Source organism: Ailuropoda melanoleuca, chromosome 9 (assembly GCF_002007445.2).
Source record: "Ailuropoda melanoleuca isolate Jingjing chromosome 9, ASM200744v2, whole genome shotgun sequence".
Taxonomy (NCBI): domain Eukaryota; kingdom Metazoa; phylum Chordata; class Mammalia; order Carnivora; family Ursidae; genus Ailuropoda; species Ailuropoda melanoleuca.
In genome coordinates this window covers 65,716,345-65,743,808 of record NC_048226.1, presented here as the reverse complement: position 1 = coordinate 65,743,808, position 27,464 = coordinate 65,716,345, and the positions used below count along the sequence as shown (strand labels likewise).

Here is a 27,464-nt window from a genome sequence, read left to right as displayed (position 1 = left end):
GCCCGATGCCAGTTTAGTTCATTTCCATATTGTCTACGGCTGCTTTTGCACTACTATATGGAACTTTAATAAAAAGTTTACCGACCCTGCACTAAAATCTTTCCTATCACCAAAACACAAACAAAACCCCCAAACCCTTCCTGATAGTACAGTGTGCTGTTATCCACTACCTCTCCTCCATTTTTATCCAAACCTACTTTAGAAAAATCTTTTAATTGTCATTACTCTTTTCTAACCATTTACTCAACTAACTGCAATATGGTTATTAGTCCAAGATTTCTAATGAAACTGCTCTTAATTACCAGAGAGCAAATGTCTCAGCCTCTGTGAACCAGAACTCTCTTCCCTCAGCCTCTTTCATAGGCTTTTTTCTCCTTAGAAGTTGAGAGTTTCCCAGATTCCTATGTTCATTCCACTGTCTTTTCAAGTCTACAGATCTTTCCTAGATATTTCACCTATTCTCAAAGTGTTTAACAACCATATACTAACAACCTCCAAACAGATCTTTTCCCGAAGCTTTAACCTGGCACAAAACCAACTTCTCTGAGGCATTCCGACAAAACGCTCTGCATTTAACCTACCCCAATGGAACCAACCACCCTTCCCTCAATTAACAAGCCTTTGCTCCTCTATTTTCTCTGTTGGGAGCATGACTTCCACCCTCCCAGTTACACAAGCTACAATCCTGGAAGTCATTCTGATGACTCTTCCTCCATTCAATTCTAATCATATATTCTATGGATTTTATTTCAATGTATTTTTCAAGTCTGTTCTGTATTCCATGTACCACTATTTTTATTTTATTTATTGGAGAGAGAGACAGAGACAGCAAAAGAGAGCATGAGTGGGGAAGAGAGGGAGAAGCAGGCTCCCCGCAGAGCAGGGAGCCCCAGAGGGGGCTCGATCCAAGGACCCTGGGATCGTGACCCAAGCTGCAGGCAGACGCTTAACCGACTGAGCCACCCAGGCGCCCCCCGTGTACCACTCCTACCACTACTGTCCTGGACTACTCCACAACCTCTAAAATGCTCTTCCTGCCTCTTATCACATACACCTCCACTCCTTTTTCTACATGGGCTGCCAGTGTAACCCACGTAGAAAAATACACTTCAGCTTAAAATCCTTCCATTACTTACAGGATAAAATCCATAGTTTTTTTTTTTTTTTTTAAAGATTTTATTTATTTATTTGACAGAGATAGAGACAGCCAGCGAGGGAGGGAACACAGGCAGGGGGAGTGGGAGAGGAAAGAAGCAGGCCCATAGCAGAGGAGCCTGATGTGGGGCTCGATCCCACAACGCCGGGATCACGCCCTGAGCCGAAGGCAGATGCTCAACCGCTGTGCCACCCAGGCGCCCCAGAATCCATAGTTTTAAATATGACATTCAAGAACTTCTAGCATCTGGTCCCTGCCTTCCTCTCTAGTTTAATTTCTGACCACTTTTTGTTTCACATTCTGCTTTTACCTCTAGGATGCTTTTGCTAAGCCTTCCAAGTGCTTCCCTAATACGCAATACATACTGTAACATGACTTTATCTGTGGATGTGCTGGTCTCCTTCCTCCCCTCCCTAACCAGACTGTAGGCTCCTTGAAGGCAATAACTGTCTCATTTATCTTTTCTCCACTAACCAATACCTGACTCATGGCAGATGTTCAATTAATATTTGTTCAACACTAACGACCCTATTATCTTCAGAGCCTCCTAACTTTTCACCCTTATTCCCACAGCCAACCAATCACAGTTTGATCAGCAGCTTTATCTCTCTGGTAAACACACCACTTCCATTTATTTTTCAAAGCTATCAACTTAGTTCATTATCTCCTATCCGATTCACGTAACTGCCTCTTTAACACTTACCCTAAAATAGTACAAAATAGCTTCCCAAGCTTCTTGTCTTTCCACTGTATCCAGCCTAATTTTCCTAACCCTGTGGATGATTAGGTTATCCCTAGTTTAAAAGCTGTCGACAGGTTATCACTTCCAGAATTTCACAAAAACGTGGCAAGGTAGGTATCATTCCTTTCAATTATCTACTGAGTGCCAAGCATGTTGCTAGAGCAAAAAAATAAAAAACTTCACTGTCCCTTTCTTTAAGGAACATAGCCTAGAAGGAACATACCTTTCATCAACAGATTTCACACATGTATACTATTTACCGCTCCACTAAATTATTACCTGCCATGGTGTTCTCAGTCTTGTCTGTTGCTATGAAGCCTTCCTAAATCTTTCATCGGCAACCAACCTATTCTCCTCTAAACGCACTAAGAGTTGATGTATTATAATATCAACTATTATTAATTCTGGTAAGAGGAAAGGAACTGTGTTTTCTTATCAGTGCTTTCCACATATCAGAATCCTCAATAATTTGTGGAAAGAAAAAACAGTGTACAGAGAAGGCATGCAGGCATAAGGATTGAAGCAAATATAATCAGAATGGCTCAGAAGCAATTCTACCACTGGGTGTATTTATAATACAGAATGTAACCCCTAATAATTGTAATATAGTTGGGTGCACAGAGAAATAAGACATACCCGCCAATGCCTTTACTCACTTTTTGATCATCAGGAATTGGTTCCTGGGACTTTAGAAGTGAAGCTCTTTCTTCATCTACCCAATTTCCCCACTCTTCTGCTGGTGCATTCCAATCAGAGCTGGGATCAGCAGAAGACAGACCATCTAAAATTTAACAGTGTGAATTAGGTATCTATCATTTCTGCCAAAAACTAAAATGCAAAAACTAAAATTCCTTATGTTGTACTAAGCTGTAACTTTAAACTATTGTTCTTCCTTCTTTCTCCCAAGCACATTTTAAGAGCTAGAAGAAAACCCAGTAACACGATGGCAAAAACATTTGCCCCATTTGTGCTAGGCACATCATATGGCTAATTAAATAGAATGTCTAAGAAACTCTTGGAAACTTAAGAATTACCCATTTAATCCCACTCTCCCTAATTCCTCTGTGATCAACCTCCTGCCTTTGCTCTCTTCGTACTGTTTATGTCTAACTTGGTCTGGGTCTGGTCAATTTTTTTTTCCCTTGGTCATTCCATTTTTGTATTTGATTTATTTTCTACAGTACAGAATGAGTCAGTCTTTAACAGCAGTGCCAAAATCATGCTCCGCACCGTCCTTTTACACTACACCCCCTCCCCTCCTCAGGAGCTTTTCAAATTCTCCAAGTCATGACAGAAATATTTAATGTCTTCTTTCCTCCTATTTTTGTTTTGAAATAATTACTTTATGACTTTTAATGGTTGTAACCTCCTCTTGAATACTTAACCTGTAACTTCTTACATTTTCCAGATTACTCAATGCTACTTTTATAATTCCAAAATATTCAAATCACTTTCAGGGTTTCTATCATCTATTCTCAAGAATAAATTTTTATTCCAGACTTCTGGATTCCTTTCTTTCACTCTAGAAGGCACTGAATTTTACCTCCTTTGGGAAGCTATCTCTTGCTTATTCTAAAAAGGGAAAAACAGTCTTTGGCTTTACCCTGGTTAAGGAGCTCTCAAAGTCAATTCTTCTCTCCTTTCCCTGGATTTCAGAAATGCTTCCACATCTACTTCTGCAATGACTACTTACAGCCAGGTTTCCTTTCCAGTGGGTTAAGATGACAGGGGTTAAGCTCTATTGCTAAATGGTGAACAAGTCATTCTTTCACTGCTTTACTGAAAAATCCAATCTTTTCCCATTAATGTCAAATGCTACTTTTATTAACTATTGAGTTCTTTCACAAACACTTCAGTCTATTTCTGGAATTTCTATCCTATTTCACTGATATATTCCTGGGATGGTGCCATATATAACTCTGTAATACATTTTAGTAACACTCGAATGACAAATCTGCCTGACTCTTATTTTCTTTGCTGTTCTTATTTTTTCATGTGAACTCTATTATTTTTGTTTAAAGGGGAGGTACTATGATACCTCATGAAGGCTTTAAAACCTATGTTTTGGAAGAATATAATAATCTGGGAGAATGCTCACAGAAAAAAAAATAGGCAAAATCGTCTTTAAAACATTATCTCAAATTTATATGAGGAAGAGATTTAAGAAAATAATACAGTAACAACAGATAAATCTTAATAGTGGAATTACAGGAATTTCACCTTATTAAGCACTTACTGTATACTAGAACTTGAGCTGGGTAGGTAGGTACTAGACATAAAAAATGAGTACAATATACTCCCCCCTCACCATGGAGCTCCTGGTCTTATCTATTCGGAGATGAAGATAGGTAAGTACAAGAGACATTTAAGTACAGAGTGAGACTTTCTGTCACAGGGGTATGGGAAGGGAGAAGAGGGGCTGAAACAGTAGAGGATGGAATGAGGCTGAAAACATAAGACTTGATAGTCTAGTGGAGGAAAAACATGGAACAAGTGATAAAAACTGTGAAGCATGTTACAATAAAGGAAGTCCCTCCCTAAATTTAATACCGCGAGCAGGAATCCAGAGGTAGAGTTACACAGAATTAACACAGGGGTTAAGAGCATGGACCTTAGAGTCAAACAGATCTACACCTGAATATTGATCTACCACTTAGTAACTGTGATATGGGTCAAATTTCATCATCTTAGTGGGTTATACATGAATTCTACAGGATGGCTGAGAAGATTGTATCAGATACATCTAACGCAGCGCACAGCAATACAGTACATGCTCAGTGAACGGTAGGTGTCTGTTTGTGTAGCACTGAGGACATTAATAATAGAAAGCCAGTTTCTTCTTTCTTTTTAAGATTTTATTTATTTGACAGAGAGACAGCCAGCGAGAGCGGGAACACAGCAGGGGAGTGGGAGGGGAAGAAGCAGGCTCCCAGCAGAGGAGCCCAATGTGGGACTCGATCCCGGAACGCCGGGATCACGCCCTGAGCCGAAGGCAGACGCTTAACGACTGCGCTACCCAGGCGCCCCAGAAAGCCAGTTTCTAAGCTATCAGGCACACACAACTAAGAATTTATTTCTTACAACCCCGACAAATCTCTCAATAAGATACATTTGGTGTGTCGTAATGTACAAATCAGTTTCATAAGTATAACGGCGTCTAGCAGACTTCTGGAACCAACGGCTCGTCTTACATTAAGCATTCATTAAGAACACTGTTAGGAGATCTGAACATCACAGGTTTTGCTTAAACTTCACAAATAAGAAATGCAGATTTGGAAAACTGTTCTCCATAAGCCAGGTCTCTAAAGCTTCTGGCCAAAAAAGACACTCTATTTTCTTTTATAAGAAAAAAAAAGTTTAGACAAGTGGGTGGGCAATATATCAACATATAAACTATTCTCTTAATAAATACGGTGGTATGGGGGGATAACAGGTAAAAATCTAGTGAAGTATTTAGGAATAATACTTTTTTAAAGGCTTAGATAACCAGAAACGTTAGGGAATGACTGCAGCCTATGGTTTAACTTCTGTAAGAACATTATCAGAAGCACAAATCTCTACTGGCTTTATAAAGGTTTATGGTGATTTTTTCCAGGTTTACTGATTCCAGGTTTGTTTGTTTTTGTACTAAACGGGATCAAATAAACTACTTTATAAAACAACAGATCACCTAAACATAAAAGTTGTCACCAGAAGACTTCTCAACACATAATTCTTAAGATTCACGGGCCTAACATGCTAACAAACTTCTTTCCTTTAAGGAAACTATGCAGTATAGTTTCATTCACTGGACAGTTTTCTCCATTTATAAACAGAGTAACTTCCCATTTTTCAAAATTCTCCCATCAGTTTACCAATATCTTTTCAAAGAGCTGTGTCTTTTTGAAATGGTAAGGAATTTGTCTATTTAATTTGCTTGAATAATGTTTTAAGTTTAAGCATCTCATAGCTAATCTCTTATTTTCTCTCAGTAAAAAAATGGCTGTCAGCTGCTTTTGGTCAGAACTTACCTTAGTATTAACTTTAATACAACAAAACAATTATGTCAGAAAGACTCTCCAGTGCTAATGAACTCCACTGAGTAGACAATGTTGGCCCTAGAAGAGTTTCAACAGCACCGTAGCACTTACTGAATATTCAGGCAATGTTCTAAGTGCTATGTATGTACTTTAATTCTCTCAACAACCGTGGGAGAAGAACTATTCTTTTTACAGATGATGAAACTGAAGCATACAATGACCATGCACCTGTCTAAGGGTAAAAGGTAAGATTCAAACCCAAGTAGTCTGTCCTCAAAGCTCATGCTCTCAACCCCTCAACTATGCTACAGCAAATTCACTCACTCTGGCGTGCCAACCCCCCCCACAGAGTTCTATTCAAAATCGGACTTTTTACAGGGGTTATGATGACGATGTTCCTTTACGATCAAGACAACTGGTAAGATTAACATCTGTCTTTAAAAAATGTTATCTTCTGTGCTTCAGCATCTTAAATTTATATTCAAGTGTTTGGGTAAATCCAATGCCTTTTTGTCAGACAATATCGTCTATGCCTCAAACCAGAGAGTCAATATATTAATCCTATCACACTATTAAATGTAAAGCTAGTGTATGTGTAATACATACATACACACACATATACATACTGTGGATTAGTAATCTCAAATACTAAATCATGCATTTTGTAAATTTGGAAGGAATAATTAAGTTCACGGAATACCAAAATTAGCCACATTAAAGATGACAACACAAAAAATAAAATTCACAGAGAAAAATGAGGTTAAAGAGAAACTTTAGACTTAAAAGACTGTCAACAGCTTAACCAATGAAAGACGGTGTGAAAGATGGTGTTCCTGATATTTTAAGCTTTCAGGAGAGTTCGGTGGATACATGCTTTTTCTTCAGTCTTTCATTTGAGCTGCCAATCACGTTTTCCATGTTACAAGAATTCAAAAATGGATAAAAGTGGAGTTATTCTGTGCAGGCAGTGAAGCCTAGAGCCCTGATGGCTTGGTTGTCCTCCACTTCGGCCTACAGGTGCCTCACTCCTATTCTCTAGCATTCCTATAACCAACTCTTCAATTCTATTCTGCACAGAGCCGATCACTCTTCCCAAAGTACAGAGGCTTTATTTTCCAAAATCGTTATCTTCACATCCTATAATACCTTGGATTTATTTGGTACTTTATAATTTGCAAAAAAGCTTTCGTGTTCATTCATTACTACATTAAAACCTCACAACAATCTACAGAAGTAGATGGGACAGGTTATTTGCTCCATCTTACAGCTCAGTCGATCTGGATTCCAAGATAAGTGCTGATGGCCAAGCTGTATGAGGTACGACGTTTTAAAGTGAGGACTAGAAGTAGGAAATACCCTCTCAACCCCACCTCCCTTATCTTTAGCCAGCAATTCCAGGCTTTTCACGGCCTTATCTACCTTTCCACCTCACTTCCTTTAATCTGTAAGAACTGTGCGCTGGTGGATCTCTAGATACTAAGTAGTCTACAGACTAGTTTTTGTGCTGTTACAAGTTTACCGTCGTGATTACAATCCTCACTAAGGCTGGACCATGTGGCGGTTAAGAGCATGAACTCTGGAGCCAGACTACCCAAGTTGGATACCACTTCCTGCACTTAACTAGCTGTGTGACCTGGGTTAGATAACTTTTCTTTACCTCAGTTTCTTCATCTGGAAAGTGTGAGGAAAAAAACACCTACCTTGTAGAATTGTTATAAGCATTAAAATAAGCTAATAAAATGCACAAGACTTAGACCAGTGCCTGGAGCAGTCAGCTGTTTGCTTTTCTTATCATTACTACTGAACGCCTGTGTATCAGGCACTGCCCGAGGTACGGAGGATCCAAGAGTAACGGAGAGTACCTATTTAAGAGGGTTCCATTTCGATTCTACCTGAGGAAACACAAGATATTCCTCAAGAATTTTTTTTTTTTCTGCACTGGCCAAATGGTGAAGTCCACAAGGTAACATATAAATGCTAAATAAATAGAAAAGGATGGCTGTAAAATTTGTGAGAAAGGAGTACATTCTGAGGTTTGAGGTCGCAGGGGAAAAAAGTGAAGATGGTGTAAGTTCTTCGAACATAAAAAACCATATTCTTTTTCCCTTCTTTTTAAAAAAAAAAAAAAATAACTCTTGTCTTTAACCTTCCTAAGCTTCTACTGAGAATCAGGCTAAGAAAATGATTTTATAATACAAAACTTGCATACCTCACAAACTGAAAGCCATTCCTATGTATTATATTCACTCTATTATAATAAAACCAAGAAGAGAAACAGAACATTCATTTAAAACAAATTTTTAAAATAAAAAACTACAGAGCAACTACATGAAAACATGTTTAAATATCGCCTCAATCACAAAAAGTATAAATTTAGTTTAAATTCTACAGTTATTCAACCATCAGTTTACAAGCAGTACATATTTGGTATTAAATTATGTTACTATGGCCTAAGAGGTGAAAATTAGGATTAAAATTAAAACATAAAGCATGAGTTTAGGGTGCTAGAAAGAAAATTCTGAAAAAACAAAAACATAATTTTTAAAAGGACATACTTAACCCAGACCATTCATCATCGATATAGGGTTGATTACGGCTAACATCCCACTGATAATCAGAAGTGGTAGAATGAGAAACTGGCTCAGCGGTAGACCCTTAAATGAAACGAATGCAATAAAATTAAAAATGGAATTTTCTAATGATGCTTCATAACAATAGTTCTATACTTTGCACACGGAGTCTAAATTATTTTTTATTTCCCCTAAAAGAAAAAATTCAGACATTAGAAAAAGAGTTAAGATAAGGAAAAGTAGAATTGAGGGTAATTTCAGATTAAGCATGATAATCACTTGATTGAATTCACTGATTGGAACTATATATTGTCCCTAGTACCAATCCATTAGATCTTGTCTTTTATAATACATATTTCAAACTGATTATTTACAAATTTCAAGAAGGTGAAAAAAGTTGTTTTATTTTTGTTCTTAATGAAAAATAATAAAGCACAAAAGAAATCCTGAATGTTTCAGGATATGCCTATAGCCTGAGAACCTTGAAACAGAGAGCTAGAAAATATCTGGGTTTGCTGGAACCTTCTGCCTAAGAAAAAGTTAAAGAAACAGATGATTATCTAGAGAGGTGAGACAAAGGGAAGCTGGTGGTTTAGAGGCCAAGTTAAGTTCAGTTGCACTTAAGAGAAGAGACTATTATCTTCTAAGTTCCTTCTGTTTTCATTTTTGGGGAGGAGGTGGGTGAGAATGGGCTCACATAGTCTTTAGAATCTGATGAAAGCTGTGATGGATTACTGTCCAGAACTTACACAAAATTCTGCAGATAATTTTGGGGGCACAGAAATTCATGGGTGCCAGGTCAAAAACCCTTGTTCCATAGCTATAAACTCATTTTAGAATGCAAACATAAAGCAGGGTTTCTCCATCAAGGATACATACACCTCAGACCTTCTGAATCAGAATTTCCACATGTACTGGAATCCTTGGGAGACTCTGACACCCACTTTGGATTCAAAGCCACTGATACAAAGAAATGGTTAAGAAAACCTGCTACCATAAAAGATTTACATACAACCATGTCCTAACTTACACGTTTTTCACCTGGTTATTTATAGATGATCTTACCAGCCTTCCACTAATATAATGGCTCAACACACTTACATAGTTATGTATTTTTTAAATATAAATTTAACATGTAGAATAACCCTATAAATCCATATTAATTAGCATATTAGCTGCTTATAAGCACCACAGTAACACTATTGCTATTTCTTTAGCAGCCCATGCTTCTTTCTCTTTCTCTGAATATCTGAAGAGAATAGCATCTGTGCTGTACCAAGTCACCAAATGAAAGAGGCAATTAATTTCTATCTCTGGAACTGAAATGCAGTCTATGAGAGCAGGGGTTGGCAAACTACGACCCACAGGCCAAATGCAAACACTTCCTTTCTGTGTGACCCATGAGCCAAGATCAGCTTTTATATTTACAAATGACTGGGGGAAAAAAAATCAAAAGAATAGTATTCAAAACCAGACACAGCCATCTGTTTATGTATCCTCTCTGGCTGCCTTCCTGCTACAATAAAAGAATTAAGTAGTTTCACAGAGACAGTATGGCCCACAAAGCCTAAAATATTTATTATTGTGCCCTTTACAGAAAAAGTCTGCTGACCCCTAGTTCTAGTGACTTCGGACACTGGAGTGACATAATTAGTACACTGGGTCCATGAATTCCAGAGCGAACAAAATGTTACAGACTAAACACCTCCCACATTTACGTAGTATTTGTTAACTACATATGACTTCTACGTGATTAATAAAAGGCACATCCATTTAAGTAATGCTGAATCGATAATAGTTTATTAGTAATACTGTATTTTCTAAATCAACAGATACTCTAAGTAGAGTTATTATATGAGGGTCTACATAACCTAAACGGCTTAGATATAAACTCATGATGTATAAGGGCAAATAGAAATAAAATAGCAAGCAGTAAGTAGAAGTATGATAGAAATATGCTAGTAACAGAAAAGTATCATGACCCTGAAGGGAAGGCCTTCTATTTGTATTTGTCTGCGTGCCAAGGAACTTTCAGTTATGTTAGGCCACAGAACCTTCCTAGCTTCACTACAGAAAGGAACCAAGCCACTTGCAGATAAGAATTCAGGTCTTCTTTTCTCTCCTTTTATTAAGGCCTCTGCTACTTTATATTATATATCTATTACTTAAGTTGATAGCAGTACTTGACTCTATTTTTCACATAGCATGAGCTAAAAAGAATTTAAACAGAAATTCTTTTGTTAACTAAATGAAAGACTGTTTTCACATACCAGAAACAGCAGAGTTAAGTGTGAGAGATGCAAAAGAAGAATTCTGTTCAGAGGTATTCATTCCCCTATCCACACTAGACCAAGCAGCTGTTAAAATAAAGAACGTCACTTGGAACCTTCAATTTGCAAAAGAAAAGTTGAAAGATACGTACAGATTTAAACTATGATAATAATACTTAAAGATAACCTTAGAAATTAGGACAATACAGCAATAGCTACTATTTATTAAATGTCTATTATAGGCCAAGCTCTTCATACCAAACACCTCTAATCCTTAGGATAACTCTGCTAGGCACAATTTCAGAGTAGTTAAGCGACTTTCTGACAGCCAGAAAACAGCTGAGCCATGCCTGGAACTTAAGCTGATTTCCAAAGCCTATGCCCTTTCTCCACTTTAGCAAGCTACCTTATAATTTACCATAATTATGCTACTACTTGGGGCCAGGCACCGAACTTGGTACTTGACATTTTACAGCCAATCCTCACAACTACTGAAATAGGAGGTTCATACAGGTTAAAAAACTAAGCTTGATTTCCATAAAAGTTATTATGTGGGAAAACAGGAATTCATTCCAAATAGGTCCATTTCAACTAGTCCACACTCATTCCACTATTCTGTACTATTTCCTCAACATTTTCAAGATATTTCTTATATAAATGAATACTTTAAGGAACATATACATCCATGAGACCAGTCACACCAGTCTCTTCTTAGTGATTCACTACAAACCCAATTTAATATAGTTCCCTTTCGATTTCAACAAAGGTCCTAATACACCTAGGCAGGAACTCTAATCTGCTGCTTAATTTTATCTGTACAACCATTAAGCAAGTACCATCTAATTTATGTCCTAATTATGAAAATGCTACATAGCTTTTGTAAGTAAATTGCAAATATCTGAAAAGGCCATAGTTTTTAACATTACTCGATAAAATTTGATGACCTTTTGTTAAGTATGAAAGGATGTTTTAATTCACAGACATTACTACTTTCTTCAGTATGGAAAATGAGGCTGGGAATTTAGGGACCGTCTTCTTCCAAGCAAATCTGGTAGTCTACACAATTTCTGGACATTGTAGGGAAGAACAAGCTTAAAAATAATTATTAGCAACTGATCTAGAGTTTGCTTCTTGGAGACAATAGTCAACATGAGTCTTTTCAGGCTTAAAAGTGATGGGAAAAGCAACACTGGAAGAAAGTTTTTTTCTACTTAACCACTAAAAACTCTGTAGTGTCTATTGCTCTCCCAAATAAAAAAAAAAAGAACAAGAATATCTGCAACAAGCACAACAGAAAAAAGTGTATGTTTAATGTACAAGGAATTATAACTTGATTAAAAAAAACAACAAACAACAAGAGGCCATTAGACAAATGGGCAAAGAACATGAATAGACAATTCATAAAATAGAAATGATCAAGAAAGCTGTGAAAAATATTCAACCTCATTAGCGAATTTAAAAAGTTAACCAGAACAATTTATGTATTTTTTTGTTTATCAAATTAGAAAAGATTTTTTAAATAAGAATACCCAATCTTGGTCAGCACATGATAAATGGCACTCATACTGATGCTGACAGTATAAATTAGAACTACTCTCTTAGAAAATACTTTGACATGTCATGCACCACTGTACGTTTATACTCCCATTTTAACCCAATAACATCACTCCCAAGTATCTATCCTAAAGAAATAACCCAAAAACAAATATACTCAATGCAATGTTATTTACAATGGTTAAAAAACAGAAAAAATTCTCTTGATAATACGGGAATAACTGAATAATTTATATGCTATGCTTATACAATATATCAAATAAAAATACTTACAAAAACGAAAATGTTTCTGTTACAATATTAAGTGTGTGTGTGGGGGGACATAATAATGCATATCCAATTTAGATTATGTAAAAAAACAAAAAAAACCCAAACCAACCACCCAAACCAAAACCAAAACCAAAACCAACAAAACAAACAAAAAACATCCCAAAAAACTACACAGGAAAAAAAAAGACCATTAAAGAAATATAAAAAACAGTGGTTGTCATTGGGTGGTGTGATAACAGTGGGTTTTTCCTTCTCTTTTAGTAGTTTTCCATATTAAACATAGACTTCTTTTCTATCTCACACACACACACACACACACACACACACACACACACACTGGAATTAAGCTCCTTTTTATTTGATGGCATTTAACAAGAATAAGCTTCTCAACTACTGTCTGTATCTTTAAAACCGAGGGGGAAAATTAATTATAAATAGGCATTTTGCATACTGCAAAACAGTATAAAAGTGGATGCCGTAAACTACTTTTATTCTTATTTAAACTCAACAGAACTGCTGAAATTAACCAAAAAGTCTGTTCACACATTACATTTATAACACCACTGAAAATACATAATTATACCCATTTAGCTACACTGATAATCAGATGTGATAATATGTGAGAGCACTAAGTAAAAAGTGAGTAATACATACTATTATTGACTTTTTTAGTTCCCACTTTGCTCTATGTGAAGGATTTGAGATGAGTTAGTTATTACTATTACTTCTCTATAGCTTTACTCATTTTTCTACTCATGGATTTTTTTTTAATCCCAGAAAATTCAAAATTTATCGGAAATAACCAATTGTAAATGAACTTAAAATTTTCTAACGCTTCTTACCAATGCCAGAAAATATTGAACGGTCACTCCAACTCCTTCCCCAGTCTTTTCCATTTGCATTAGCATCTCCAGTGTCTTGACCCCAGGCAGATGGCTCACTTTTCCTCTTGCCTGCAGAAGCAGGTGAAACAGAGTTCCACTTCTCCTCACCTGCACTGATCTGTGAGGAGAGTTTTACAGACTTTTCATTCCAGCCTCCTCCATTTACAGTGAGGTTTTCATTCAATCCTGAAGAAACTTAAAGAAAAGAAAAGAAGATTAAAAACTGATACATGACTCCTTATTGAAACTGGGATATTTTCATATTTCTTTAATTGCTTGATTTATATTTATCACTCATTTTTTCCCCTTACTGTCCTCTAAACAGCTTGAGCTTTAAAAATAAAAATGAAGACTCTTAAAAGTGGCATGACCACCATGGATGACTTTTAATTTAAAAACTAAGGGTAGGCTTCAACTTTATATATTAATGGTATTTTCAACAGCAGAATGACTTACTCAAAGAAAATACAAAAGAGCAAACAGGAAAACAGCACATATTCTGCTATACTCAGAATACTCTCCCACTAAAAATATGAACACTTCTTATTTACATGTTCTTTTCTTAAATATTTATACATACACACACGCGCGCACACACACAATATAACGCAGTGATTCTGAAACGTGGCTGCACATTAAAATCAACTGAAAAATTTCTTAAAAGTAGACACTGGAGCCTCAGCCCAGACTAATTAAAATCAGAATCTCTAGGGGTGCCTGGCTGGCTCAAGTCGGTAGATCACGTAACTCTTAATCTTGGGGTTGTGAGTTTGAGACCCATGTTGGGAATAGAGATTATTTAAGAAAATAAAAATAAAATTAAATCAGAATATTTGTATGTATGTACATATGTGTGTGTGTTGTTTTTCTAAGCTTCCTAGATGACTGTAATGTGTAGCCAGGATTGAGAACCATGGGAATGAAGGAAGCTGACAGGGTTAAAACAAACCTGAAACAAGAAGGTGCTTTTTCATTTTGGAGTTTATATTTTACTACAACACTTTAAGTTTTTAGGTAAGGTATACCACTCTACTTAATTCAATCTTTATCATAAATGAGCAAATAAAATGTATTTTCTAACTGTGAAGCACGGTGTAACTTCAGACTGTAGTCCATTTATTGTAAAATTTTGATATTGTTACGGAAGCAATTTAAACGATTATAGGTATTAAGGTTTTTTCCTTAATGAACAGGGGTAAAGTCTTTTATGCCATATATGCCTATATTAAAACCAAGTCCTCCCCCACCCCAAATCTTTCTTTTCTCTATTGGCTTACACAATGCAAGCAAGAATAAAAATCGCATATAACCTATTACTAAAAAAATGTTTTTACATATGGGGAGAGGGAGAAACAACTAGAACATACCAAAGACTGTTAGAAGTGGGAATGATTTTTCTTTTTATCCATTTTCCAAAATCTCTGGATTGTGATTATGTTACTTTAGTAATTAAAAATCATTTCTAAGCCTTTTTTTCCTTCTGTATCATTCATGTGAGGAAAGAGACATGTATGTAAGTTCCTATTTTGATGGGCCTTCAATTTAAGTTACATGTAATTTCTCTCACCCTGAAGTGTAGAATCTCCTTTTCCAGACTTAAAGTTGCTAACTTGAACATTTAGATGAGAATCACCTGGTTGAAATAGAAATAAAATTTATTTAATACTAAATAGGCCACTGTGCACATTAAATTAGGAGTTAACATACAAATTAATTTTCACTTATTGTTTTTAGTAAATTGGTTCTTCAAGTACTAAATTCTTATACTGGGAAAGAGTTTTACTTACAACATACTTGACATGTCCTTAAGGAACTGAGTTCTATAGTTATCACATTCTTAGTCAACTAAAATGGCAATATAGGACCTGGAAAATCGGTCAAGTATATGTATAGTCTTGCTGTGCTGTAATGCTTATGAGATTCTTTTAAGTAGGAACTGGAGAACTGGGGCTCTGTAATTGGATTCAACTTTGCCACCTCTCAACAATACCAGCTGCCTTTTCAATAATCCTGGAAGCAAACACATCCAACTTAAGAAGAACAATGCCAGTATTTGGGACCAGGACTTAGGAAATAAGGCAAGAGGTACAAATATATATGATAACAAAGATATTATTTCTCTGACACTAAAAAAGCATTTAATGATTACAATGTATCAAAAAAGCAGCACGACACAGGATTGTGCTAGCAAGGAAAGCATGCACAAGACAGTGACAAAGGGTCACTAACAGAAAGAAGCACTAAAGCATGGCTAATATGTAACAGTGAAAATGCATAAATAGAAGTCATTGCTATACCAAAGCAATAAATTCCAGCAAGTCATCAAGCAAAAAAGTAAAAGATAACAAAGGTAAGAAAGTGGTCTGGAGACAAATGCGGGGTGAGGAGGCAATTAATAAAAAGGTGAAGGAAGAAAAGTCAATGCCCAAGTTGAACAGTATCACTCTGCAGACTGATGTCTCCAGGGTAAAAATGATGGCAATGTAAAGAGCTTTAACAAAGCAGCCATCAGTACTGGATGGTGTGAGCACTTGAAACACCTGGGAAGAACATGAGCTCAACAACCTCTGAAGTTCCAGTCTAGCTTTATCAAACACCTTTGGCATTCTCAAGAAGTTAGGGTGATAAGAAGTCCAGACAGAGCCTGCACTATCCAGAACATGCTTGTTTCATCTTGGAATGAAAGCATCCAACATGCAGAATGGTGACAAATAATTTTATTTAATAAATGTCTTGTCCACTATTAGAAATGGAGATGTAAGAGAGTTGGGGCAAAGCAATGCACACAAGAAAAAAAGGCAACATCATTTTCTCATGTGACTCAAGGCAGAAAGGCAATTTTAATTTAGCAGGCCATTCATTAGGCGGTACGTAACAAGTAACACTGCTAGTTATCAGGTAAACCAATATGTGGTCCACAATGCTCTCATGAAGAAGGGTATATCAGCACAATGATGTAAGCAGTTCAAAATAGTCAAATTTTGACATAATGATATTTTGTACATCTGATTAAAAGGAACTGGATTTGAGGTATGATTCTTATGTTCCACTAATATACCTTTATTCTTCTTCGAACCAACAGGAAATGATGCAGTTGTAAGTTGCTCGGTGGTAACTGTGATGGTATTTTCTATCCCAGGGATAGTTGAATCCAATGAACCAGAATCAGTCTGCACCTTATCACGTTTACGCTGCTGTCGTTTCTCTCTGTGACTAATTTTAGTTTCCCAGGCTCCTGACGTAGCCCCAGAAAAAAAAGTGTTATTCAGTAAAGGGGAAGACAAAAAGTTGTAGTTTTGAGGGGGGAAATGGAGTAGGGCACATAAGATATCATGATAAATTTAGAGAGTAAACTAAAAACCCAGAATACTGATTATATTAATTTATCCTAAGAATTTATTCTAATCCCGGTATGTTGTTTTAGGCAGTTAACTGCCATTATTATTTATTCTGGTAATTTTTATCAATTGTCATCTATGATTTAGGAAAAATGATAAATATAAGTCATCTTGTACATCTTTTTATCCTGCTGGAGAGAACTGAGAGTGTTATAAATAATTACTAATAAACGGGTTTATTTGGTGATGACAATAAAGGGCTTCCTCAAGAATTTTGTACACAGTCTCCTAGGGATAGTGTATTTAAGAACAAGGGGTACAAAGTCCAAATCATACTTCTAAGAAACAAAGACAAAACAAGCGCTCAAGATACAGAGCTAGACCTTAATCTCAGGGCGCGTCCCTTCAGGAAAAGCACTATTAGAGTCTTAAATAATTTAGATTAAAAAAAAAAAGTGTTTTCTAACAATGTCACAGATCTGTACATTCAAGTCTGTAATTACTAAAACAAAAGCTAGATACAAGATTAAGCAACACAAATGCAGCTTTTATATAATGTACCATGGTAAAAAAGGATTAAAATTTTTTCTATAGTCCTTTCACTTGCTCAAGTACCTTCATCAACTTCCTTTCCATCATGGCGTGAACTGTTTTGCACTGCTTTAGCATCTGACTTTGATTTCTTCTTATTTTTCTTTGACTGAAAGTAAAATAGAATGTTACTTAATATTTCATTATGTTTTTGAAAAGGTTGGAGAGTCAGTAAGATACATAATGAAATGTATGATGCTGACAACCAAAAAATTTAATGTTTGATTAAAAAACTTAACATTAAATGGCAATATTAATATGAGGTTACCTTTTATTGAGTGGTTACTCTATCCTAAGTACTTTGCACTCATTTTCTTCTTTATTCCCTAAAAAAAGTCACTAGAGAAGGTATTATTCCCATTTTAGAGATGAGGAAATGGAGACTTAGAGCTGTTAAATATTAAGTAGGGGTCTGAGGTCACATTAAGAGTTAGTAAATGGTAGAGTCAAATTAGGAAACAGGTCTATCTGGCTCCAAAGTCTGTGCCCTTAGAAACAAGCTACCCTAACTTACATCATAAATAAGGTATTATAATATGCTGTGTTCAGAACAATAAAATAAAAACCTATAGCTAATGTTCAGAAAGAAAATGATGCACTGATTATTGGTTTTTGGATTTCATAAAGCGCACTGTTGGAATACCCTATTGTATAGCAAATTAGAGAGTCAACTGTACAAAGCACGTAATATTTTGTTGGTTTCAGAGCAATGTGAAAATACCTAGGATTCGCATATGGTAGATGTTTAGTAATTCATTAAAGAAAAAATACCTACACATACACAAGATATGGATATTTTGAAATAGTCTTCCAATTCCCTTCCACTAATATTTTCTTCTCTCAGAGGCTCATTAAAACTTTAATAAAGCCATGATTTCTATATTTAGATTAGTGCTTCGAGAAGAGTACTAACATTCACGAAATAATGATTTTATTTATAATTTGTATTCGCTCATTTAACTCTTTACTGAGACTGGCTACACATATGTATTATTGTACACTATCTTAAAGTTAAGTTCACCCAAAAAAGTTTGTATCTTGATAGTAAGTCTTTTTCATGGGTAAAGCAGTAAATGACAGTTTGAGTAAACAATAAATGACAGCTAGTAAGAGTGATTAAAAATTCTTTGATAACAGGAGTATATAACAAACTATTCAAAACAATGTTTTTATATTTCCCATAGTTGATTTGTATTTGTTTCTTTGCATGTTCTCATGAACATGTATCACGTCTTGTGTACTGCTTTATTACACCTACCAAACCAGGCTCACATCCACTTTACAAAAATTGAGATATGATCTACATACTGTAATATTTATCCTTCTTAAGTGTACAATTTGGTGTTTTTTAGTATATTCAAGGTTGTACAACTATCACCATTATCTAATTCCAGAATGCTTTCATCATCCTGAAAAAGAAACCTGGTACCTATTATTAGTCACTCCCCACCACCGTCTTCCCACTGGTGTCCACCACCAGTCAACTTGCTGTCTCTCATATCCACTCTTAGGTAAACACAATACATTGAGCACTTTTCAATTACAGCCTAAAGTAGGGGTCAGCAAACTTTTTCCATAAGGATCAAATAGTAAATATTCTAGGCTGTGCAAGGCATATAAATTTCTAATGTAGCAACTGTACAAACTCTGCTGTGATAGCATGGAAGTAGCCATATACAATATATAACTGAATGGGTATGACTGTATTCCAACAAAATTTTATTTATAAAAATAGGCACCTGGTTGGATTTCAGGGGTCGGAGTTTGCCAACCCCTGGTCTAGAGCAGTGCTAGCCAATAGAAATATAATGCAAGCCATGTTTGTAATTTAAAATTTTCTAGCACACAGGTTAAAAAGCTAAAAGAAATAGGTAACATTAATTTTAATAATATATGTAAATCAACACATTCAAAACATTATTTCAAAATGTAACTAAATATAAAAAACTATTAATAAGATAGTATGAGAAAGAGTGCTAAATAGCCATGTAAGTAGCTACCCACATTGGATAGTACAGACCTACAGGAACTAACTCAAGTTAAGTACCCCCATTTTATAGATACGAGAAATGAGGCCATAAAGAGATTATATAAAATGCCTGATATCATAGGGTTATAAAGTAGTAAAATGAGCTAAAATTCAGTTTCAACTCTAGATTCTGCCCTCACAAATACTCTGCTATTCTGTCTCTCTACATTTAACTAAATACAAATTTAATCATGTATTAAGCTATGTGATTTTAGGCTAAATCGCTCTAAACCCTTTTCCCCAACTGCCACATGGGACAAAAATTCCTAACCTCACATAAGGTCCTTTTAAGGATTAAATAAGATGTGAAAGCAGATTGCTAAGTACGAAACACTATACATAAATAAGAGTTTTTTCAAGGAAAGCAACTATGAAAAAAGGAGAGAAATTACATTCACACTGAAATACTGTGATTTGTCACTAAAATAAAATCTACAGAAAAATAAAGACAACTATCTTGGCTTAGGTCTTGTTTTAGTTACCTTTAAAAGTAACCAAAAAATCAAGCTTACCCAGATGAGAATAACATAATATAAGAAGTGTTAAAATGAATATGCATACATATTACTACCTGCCCAGCCATCCTACTCGGAGAAACATCTTCTGAGCAGATCCACTACAGTGGAAAACTGCAAATGCAAAGTTCTGCTGCCCTTGTTACCACAGTTCTTTCCCCCCATTTGTTATCAGACTCTACCATGGAGCTAGCCTTAGCCTCTCTTGAATGGCTGGTTGTCATGCAATCAAGATTTATTAAATACCTACAAAGTGCTAGACATATACTCCAAAATGTTTAGTTGTAAATTTTATACATAGCCTATTACTGATAATGTATACATGTATAAAACATAATGAAAGCAACAGGACTGAATACGCTTTATTATTTTTGAATCACCTTCTAAATTCATACATTCTAATACTTTAAGTGTTAAAAACTATCATACCTAACAAAGGTACAAAGATCCATTTAAATGAAGGCCATGCTTATTAAAACATGACGTTAATTTTTCCACCTCATCCTCTAAGTAGGCAAAGGTTTTTGTGGAAATATAACTAGTAAAATTTAATCTTCATCAACACCAGTTGTCCCTGCAATTGAATTTGATGGTTTTACTTTATTTTGGCATTTTTAACAAATGGATTCACTAAAAACACTTAAATTAAAAAAAAAATTGGTTGTACTGCTATCACTTATAGATCTTCCTAATTAACCGAGTTAAGTCTCAAAAGAACTCTATGAGGCAGATGCTATTATTTCCACTTCACAGATGAGAAAAGGGAGGCACCAAGTGGTTAACTAACCAACCCCAAGATCACATAATTATTAAGTGTCAGAGCCGGGATTTGATATGCACGCTCCAGAACCTGGGCTGCTATGCTATTTTTCTGTTAGAAAACTGTTCCAAAGCTGTTAAATTATGCAGATATGATAATTTTCACAACAGACAATTTTTAGTAACAAAATCACACAATGATGTAAACTTTTTAGAATACATTCTTCACTGCAATGAGTTTCTTTAAAAAAAAAAAAAATCAGCTACTTTCTGATACATCTTGTTAAAGTTTCCTTAACAATGACGGGACAGATCAAGTACAAATTTTTGCCAAAAAGATCTGCTAAGTAGACAGCCATCTGTCATTTATAAAAAAGATCAACATATTTGAAACACTTGAATTTTAATAAAAGAAAAATGTGTGGCTCGCTTTTTAAGTTGGTCAGCTTTGTAAAAGTATTTTGACAAATATAATCAATGGATCTCTTCTTTGTAAAATAAAGGATGATGATTCCCACCTTGCCCTTACTGTAAGTTAAAGGCCTCGTTTTTCAATTTACAGTCTGGCTTTATATCTTTTTTGCCACCATAGATTTCTGGAAATAATGCAGTGAATGAATTTCATGCATGGTGCTATCTCTATAGTTTCATCTCCCTACTCCTCAGATTTTGGTTTTTTAATTCCAGTTCACATGGGCTCTCCACCAGTGGCTTCTTAGTTTTTCCACACCAAAAAATTTAAATTAAGTGATCTACTCTTGAGAATGTATCTTTGTAGGTATTTTTTTTTTATCTTTAGTTCCTCACACAAGTAGATCTTTATGCATTTCTTTTTTTTTTTTTTTAAATTTATTTACTCGACAGAGATAGAGACAGCCAGCGAGAGAGGGAACACAAGCAGGCGGAGTGGGAGAGGAAGAAGCAGGCTCATAGCGGAGGAGCCTGATGTGGGGCTCGATCCTGTAACGCTGGGATCACGCCCTGAGCCAAAGGCAGATGCTTAACCGCTGTGCCACCCAGGCGCCCCGATCTTTATGCATTTCATTAGTGAAATAGAATATACCAAGTTCCCCAACTGTAATGTCAGAATCATCTGTACATTCTTCCAATTTGCAATTGGCTCTGCTGATTTATTTAATTCATCAGCAATGTTTTTATGCTGCACCCAACAGTAAATGCTGATGAAAGAATGTGTTCTGGTTGACTGTCATATAGTTTTTTGCAAATTCTACCATGGCAGAAAGAACCACCATTTCCCAACGTATGTCTTTCCCCCTTTATTTATTATTATTATTTTTTGTCCCCCCCCCCCGCATCCTTCCCCCTTTAAATAAGAAACCTCAAGAGTGGCTTCTAAGCATTCATAATCATATTTAGTAAAATTCTGTCCTATTGGGTCCTGCATAAATAATCATCTTTAAAAAAACTGCAGAGGCCAATCTTCACATTCTGAATGCTTAGATATCCTGCTGATTGAGGCAGTTTCAGAATATCATCAGCTAAAATCGCAAGTCACAGTGTAAATGGGCAAGGTTTCTTACCAGACGTAAAAATAGATTTCTATTTCAAAAATCATCCTTGATGATTTCAATTTTTTTGTGACCAATTTCTTATCAGGTATGATTAAACCATCTTAACCTCATGATGATGTGGTTGACGAGGTCTTAGTAGGAACAGCAGTGCCCACTCTATTTTTCTAATTGTTTATTTGCATTATTACCATCTGCAATCTGCAGCTTCTTAGCAGCCTGTTCACTAAAGGTTAGTCTAGTTTAAACTGGGTAACACAATCAAGAAACCCATGGAGTTGAGTACACATCGATTGCAATCTGCCAAAATATGTTATGAGAAAAGAACTGATGAGGGCAGTCTTTCCATTCCATCTTCCCATTCTTCTCAAGATCTGGCCCACGTAGTGCCTTACTACCCTCTAATATTCCAAATGAGGATGCCAATGACTAGCTGTATATTGATATGAATAAAGCTTAATCTGCTTTAATAAAAAACTAAGTATAAATAGAAAGTCTAATATTTTCTTCCTTTATCCCAATGGACCTTCCTGTGTACCCCACTATGGAGATGATGGTCTTAAAAACCACATGCTGGAGTAGCTCTAAGGACTCTAAGTAATACGCTTTTGAATTCACAGAACTTAAAATATCAAAAAATTATAAGCTGGTTATCAAAAAATTATAAGCTGGTTATCAAAAAAAGACACAAAATGACTTCCATAAATAAGCCCATCCTTTACCTTTAACTCCCTAACATGAGTGAATATCCCTTATATTAGACAACAACAAAAATAAGTGATACCCCTTATTAGAGCAGCAAAAGGCGTATGTTGGCAGCAAAAGTAGATCTACTGAAATGGCTCAATGCTTCTTAGAAGATTTTAAGGAATTGTGAAGTACTAAAAAAAAAGCAGAGGAGTGCTCAATTCAACTTAAGGAGTCTAATTTAATATTTACATAGAGTCGAAAACTATCATTAAGAGAGATACTGTACAAATTTTAAGTCAGAGGATACTTCATTTTGCAATTATTTATACCAAGGTAAGCAGCCAAGTTCTAAATGTAATCCTTACTCAATTTCTTAATTGTCTTTTCTGGGAAATACTGGTCCTTAAGATTTTGGTGAATTGGGGCGCCTGGGTGGCACAGCGGTTAAGCATCTGCCTTTGGCTCAGGGCGTGATCCCGGCATTATGGGATCGAGCCCCACATCAGGCTCCTTTGCTATGAGCCTGCTTCTTCCTCTCCCACTCCCCCTGCTTGTGTTCCCTCTCTCGCTGGCTGTCTCTATCTCTGTTGAATAAATAAATAAAATCTTAAAAAAAAAAAAAGATTTTGGTGAATTGACATGACTAATGTTTAAAGCCCTATAATTATCTAAAGCCACTGCTGGTAAAGTCAGGAGTGATAGAAGAAATGGATCCTGAAAAAGAGGAATGCTGAATATTTCCTAAAGGTTAGAAGCGGATACTAAGATGCTTTTGTCTGTGGACTAGTGGCTAGTATGTAAGATTTTCCACTAATTCATGGCAAAAACTATTTTGTTTTCTGAGATTTTTGTTCTTTCCACTGTGTCAAAATTCCTTTTTTTTTTTGTAATGGTAACAGTGGTTTTAAAAATGCACATACCTGACGAAATTTAAATCTGTTAGTCAGTGAAATTTGTTTTGAAAACTTGAAGCAACTGCCACTTGAAAAATCTGAAAATTACTGCTTTAGATCAATTTCATCCACTTTCTGCCTAACAAATATGGCAAGTCCCTATTTTACACTGCTCCATATTTAGCACTATTTCTTTTTCTCACTTGTCTCAAACATAAAACAAGCTGGGTATGGTTAAATGGCAAAGGATGGATGGTCCAAAGGGCATATTACTTACATTTTTCTTTTTTTTTTTTTTTAAAGATTTTATTTATTTATTTGACAGAGATAGAGACAACCAGCGAGAGAGGGAACACAAGCAGGGGGAGTGGAAGAGGAAGAAGCAGGCTCATAGCGGAGGAGCCTGATGTGGGGCTCGATCCCATAACGCTGGGATCACGCCCTGAGCTGAAGGCAGACGCTTAACCGCTGTGCCACCCAGGCGCCCCTACTTACATTTTTCTATACCAGCAATTCTTAATCTTAGTAACTTGGTGACAGGATATAAGGATGAGACTAACTATATAAAGTGTCACAAACCTTTTTAAAAGTAGAGTTGCAATTGATATTCCTCCTCTTCTGGGGGGGGGGTAGTGGCGGAGGAGGTGTAATTTAAACTACAGCCAAGACTCTTCTACTCACTACTATTCTGATGCATTTTCCTGAATGCAAGGAAGGAGCGGGACTGCAGGTGCAGGGAAGTGCCCACGAGTTACACTTAACTTCTTTCCCCTTACCCTGATTAGTTATATTTTCTTTCACAGCACTTACCACCATCTGACATGACAGAATGTATTTGTTTGTTTTTAGTTGTTTAGTTTTAGCCCCCATTTTATCCTGTTTTATCGACCATTATATTCCTAGTGCCTAGAATAATGTACCTTGTAGACAGAATGTATTAAATTAATATTTGGTTTATCAATGGAAGAGCCTAAAAGTGGACTGCATTATATATGGCCCAACTTTCACTGTCCCCAAAATAAAACCTCTGGGCTATTGTATTTGTATACTTGATCCATCATTCAAGCTGTTAAATTATTTAAATATGTTTAAGTGTGAGCTCATGAATTATGGTACACCACATAAGCAGCATGGCTATCAACCCAGAATCTTAAAAAAATTACAAGAAACCTTTCTTAAGAAATCTTCTTATCTAGCCCCGAACTCTTTCCCAGATATGGTTCTCATATTTCCACTAGCCTAATAAATTAATTCCACTCGGAGACACCATTTTTACCTCAATCTTAGTATGTTTAAAAGCAAATTCATTATTTCACTGTATTTTGATCTCCTATTGTCTCATACAACTATGGCATCATGGAAAACTGATGGGCTAGGGTGGAAGTCCTGGTTTTGGTCTCATTTTTGCTAGTTGTTAGAGTTTAGGACAGAAAATTCTAGGAGCAGAAATGAGGTTTCTCTGGTATGATATTCCCTCTTTTATAGAAAATACTGTGTTTACCTGAAAGGGGGCACTGAAAACTAATTCCTTGGATGGGAACCCAAGACTCACAAAGCTATAGATTTTGTAGCCCAATGAGCCAGAAAGGTCAAGAGTCCAAGACCTACGCAATCAGATTCAAAGCATTCCAGATAATGAAACATTTTAATGAATCTAAAAGTCTACAGGGTTTCAGCAAAAAAAAGAAGTCAGACAGTAAATATTTTAGGCTTTGCAAACTATAAGGCCTCTGTTGCAACCACTCAACTTTGCTATTGGGAGTACAAAGGCAGACACAGACAATAAATAAGTACGGCTGCATTATTCCAATGAACTTTCAAAAATAGGCAGAGAGCTAGACATGGCAAATAGGTCATGGTTTGCAAATCCCTGGTTTTAAATTAGTTTCTAAGATGTATTATGGAAGGTAAAACACAAATGTATGTAAGCTCACTGGGCATGCAGGTGTTCTCTGTTTTGCTAAGAGCTGCTACACCTTACACTTCTTTAAAATCTATGATGCCTTGGAATAAGTTTGTCTTTGCTCTTCTAAATATTGATTACTCGTAGAGTAGTGGTTCTCAAATTTCTTGGATCTAGGATACTCTTAAAACAGACTGAGCATGTCAAAGAGCCTTTGTTTACATGGGTTATACCTGCTGATATCTACCATATTATAAATTAAAACTAAGATATTTAGATATATATTAATTTATTTCAAAACAATAAGACTAATTACATATTGTATAATTACACCTATATAAGCAACTGTATCTTCCACAACAACAGAAAACATTTTAGTGAGAACAGTGGTATGCTTTACATTTTGCAAATATCTTTAGCGTCTGGCTTCATAAAAGACAGCCTGCATACCTGCTTTTGCATTTAATTTTACTGTGTGATATACTATTTGAAGCATATGAAGAAAATCTGGCTACATACACATACGTATGTAACTGGAAAAAGGAGGACTGTCTTAATAGTTTTTTCGGATAATTGCATTATTCTTTGAAATTACACCAAAGATTAGTGGTTGACAGAGGCTGGGGCTAAGGCAAAAAGAGGGGAAAATGGGGCATGACTGGTAATGGGCATAAGACTTCTTTTTGGGAGGAGGAAAATGTTCAAAAACTACACTATGGTGAGAACTGTACAACTCTGCAGATACACTGAAATCATACACTTTAACAAAATAAATTTTACAGTGTATCTCAAAATAAAGCTGTTTAACAAAAAAGAAAGGCAGAAAACCAATGTGTGTGGGCTTAGGGAGGGTCAGGGGTAGGAAGAGAGACTTGAGTCACAGGCAGGGCCTTTAGGTTATGTTCAAGACTGTGGAGTAAGAGCAATGGGAAGTCATGAAGAGTTTTAAGCAGAGGAAGGAAAAAATATTACACCAAAACATGTCAAGTGGTAGTTTCTTAAAAACTGTTGCAACAGGAAATCTGTATCGATGAACTCTCCCATACACTACTGATCTATCTTGAACTTTGAATGGATCTTTTATACTTGCCTGATTTTGGAAAATACTGGTTCAGTGAGTTACACACATCTTCTAACATGTTAAAATATTCCACTGTATACAGTATTTTTTTTTAAAGATTTTATTTATTTATTTGACAGAGATAGAGACAGCCAGCGAGAGAGGGAACACAAGCAGGGGGAGTGGGAGAGGAAGAAGCAGGCTCATAGCGGAGGAGCCTGATGTGGGGCTCGATCCCACAACGCCAGGATCACGCCCTGAGCCGAAGGCAGACGCTTAACCGCTGTGCCACCCAGGCACCCCTGTATACAGTATTTTTAAAAGTCCCATTTGATAATATCACAACTGATCTCATCAGAAATTCTTTAAGCACTGGGATGCTGTCAAGCTCATGGTGGCAGATACAAATTTTCTAAATTTCTAATTTTCACTTGGAAACAAATCATTGTATCATTTGCAATAAATACTAACTGTTGTTTTCCTTGAAGTGACAGGATCATCTCGACTGTTTTTGAGAAAATGTCTGCAAATACTCAAGTCTAAGTAACCATGGCCTGCCTATCAGCTCTTCTTTCTTTTTTTAAAGATTTTATTTATTTATTTGACAGAGAGAGGGACAGCCAGCGAGAGAGGGAACACAAGCAAAGGGAGTGGGAGAGGAAGAAGCAGGCTCATAGTGGAGGAGCCTGATG

The 27,464-nt window shown here is 36.0% G+C and overlaps 1 protein-coding gene across 6 annotated transcripts in view; it reads right to left on the bottom strand.

Moving 5' to 3' along the window:
• MTDH (metadherin) overlaps positions 1–27,464 on the bottom strand; it is a 58,200-nt gene that overhangs the window by 14,097 nt on the left and 16,639 nt on the right. Inside the window, exons 3-9 of one of the 6 annotated variants that reach the window (XM_011237274.3) lie at positions 17,419–17,503; positions 16,524–16,700; positions 15,033–15,098; positions 13,424–13,660; positions 10,758–10,844; positions 8,473–8,571; positions 2,555–2,679 (exon numbers count right to left, since the gene is read on the bottom strand). In XM_011237274.3, the coding sequence (XP_011235576.1) occupies positions 2,555–2,679; positions 8,473–8,571; positions 10,758–10,844; positions 13,424–13,660; positions 15,033–15,098; positions 16,524–16,700; positions 17,419–17,503 (876 nt within the window). The remainder of the gene's footprint in view (positions 1–2,554; positions 2,680–8,472; positions 8,572–10,757; positions 10,845–13,423; positions 13,661–15,032; positions 15,099–16,523; positions 16,701–17,418; positions 17,504–27,464) is intronic. The other 5 variants (XM_019810273.2, XM_002913993.4, XM_011237290.3 and 2 more) reach the window with 5 other exon arrangements.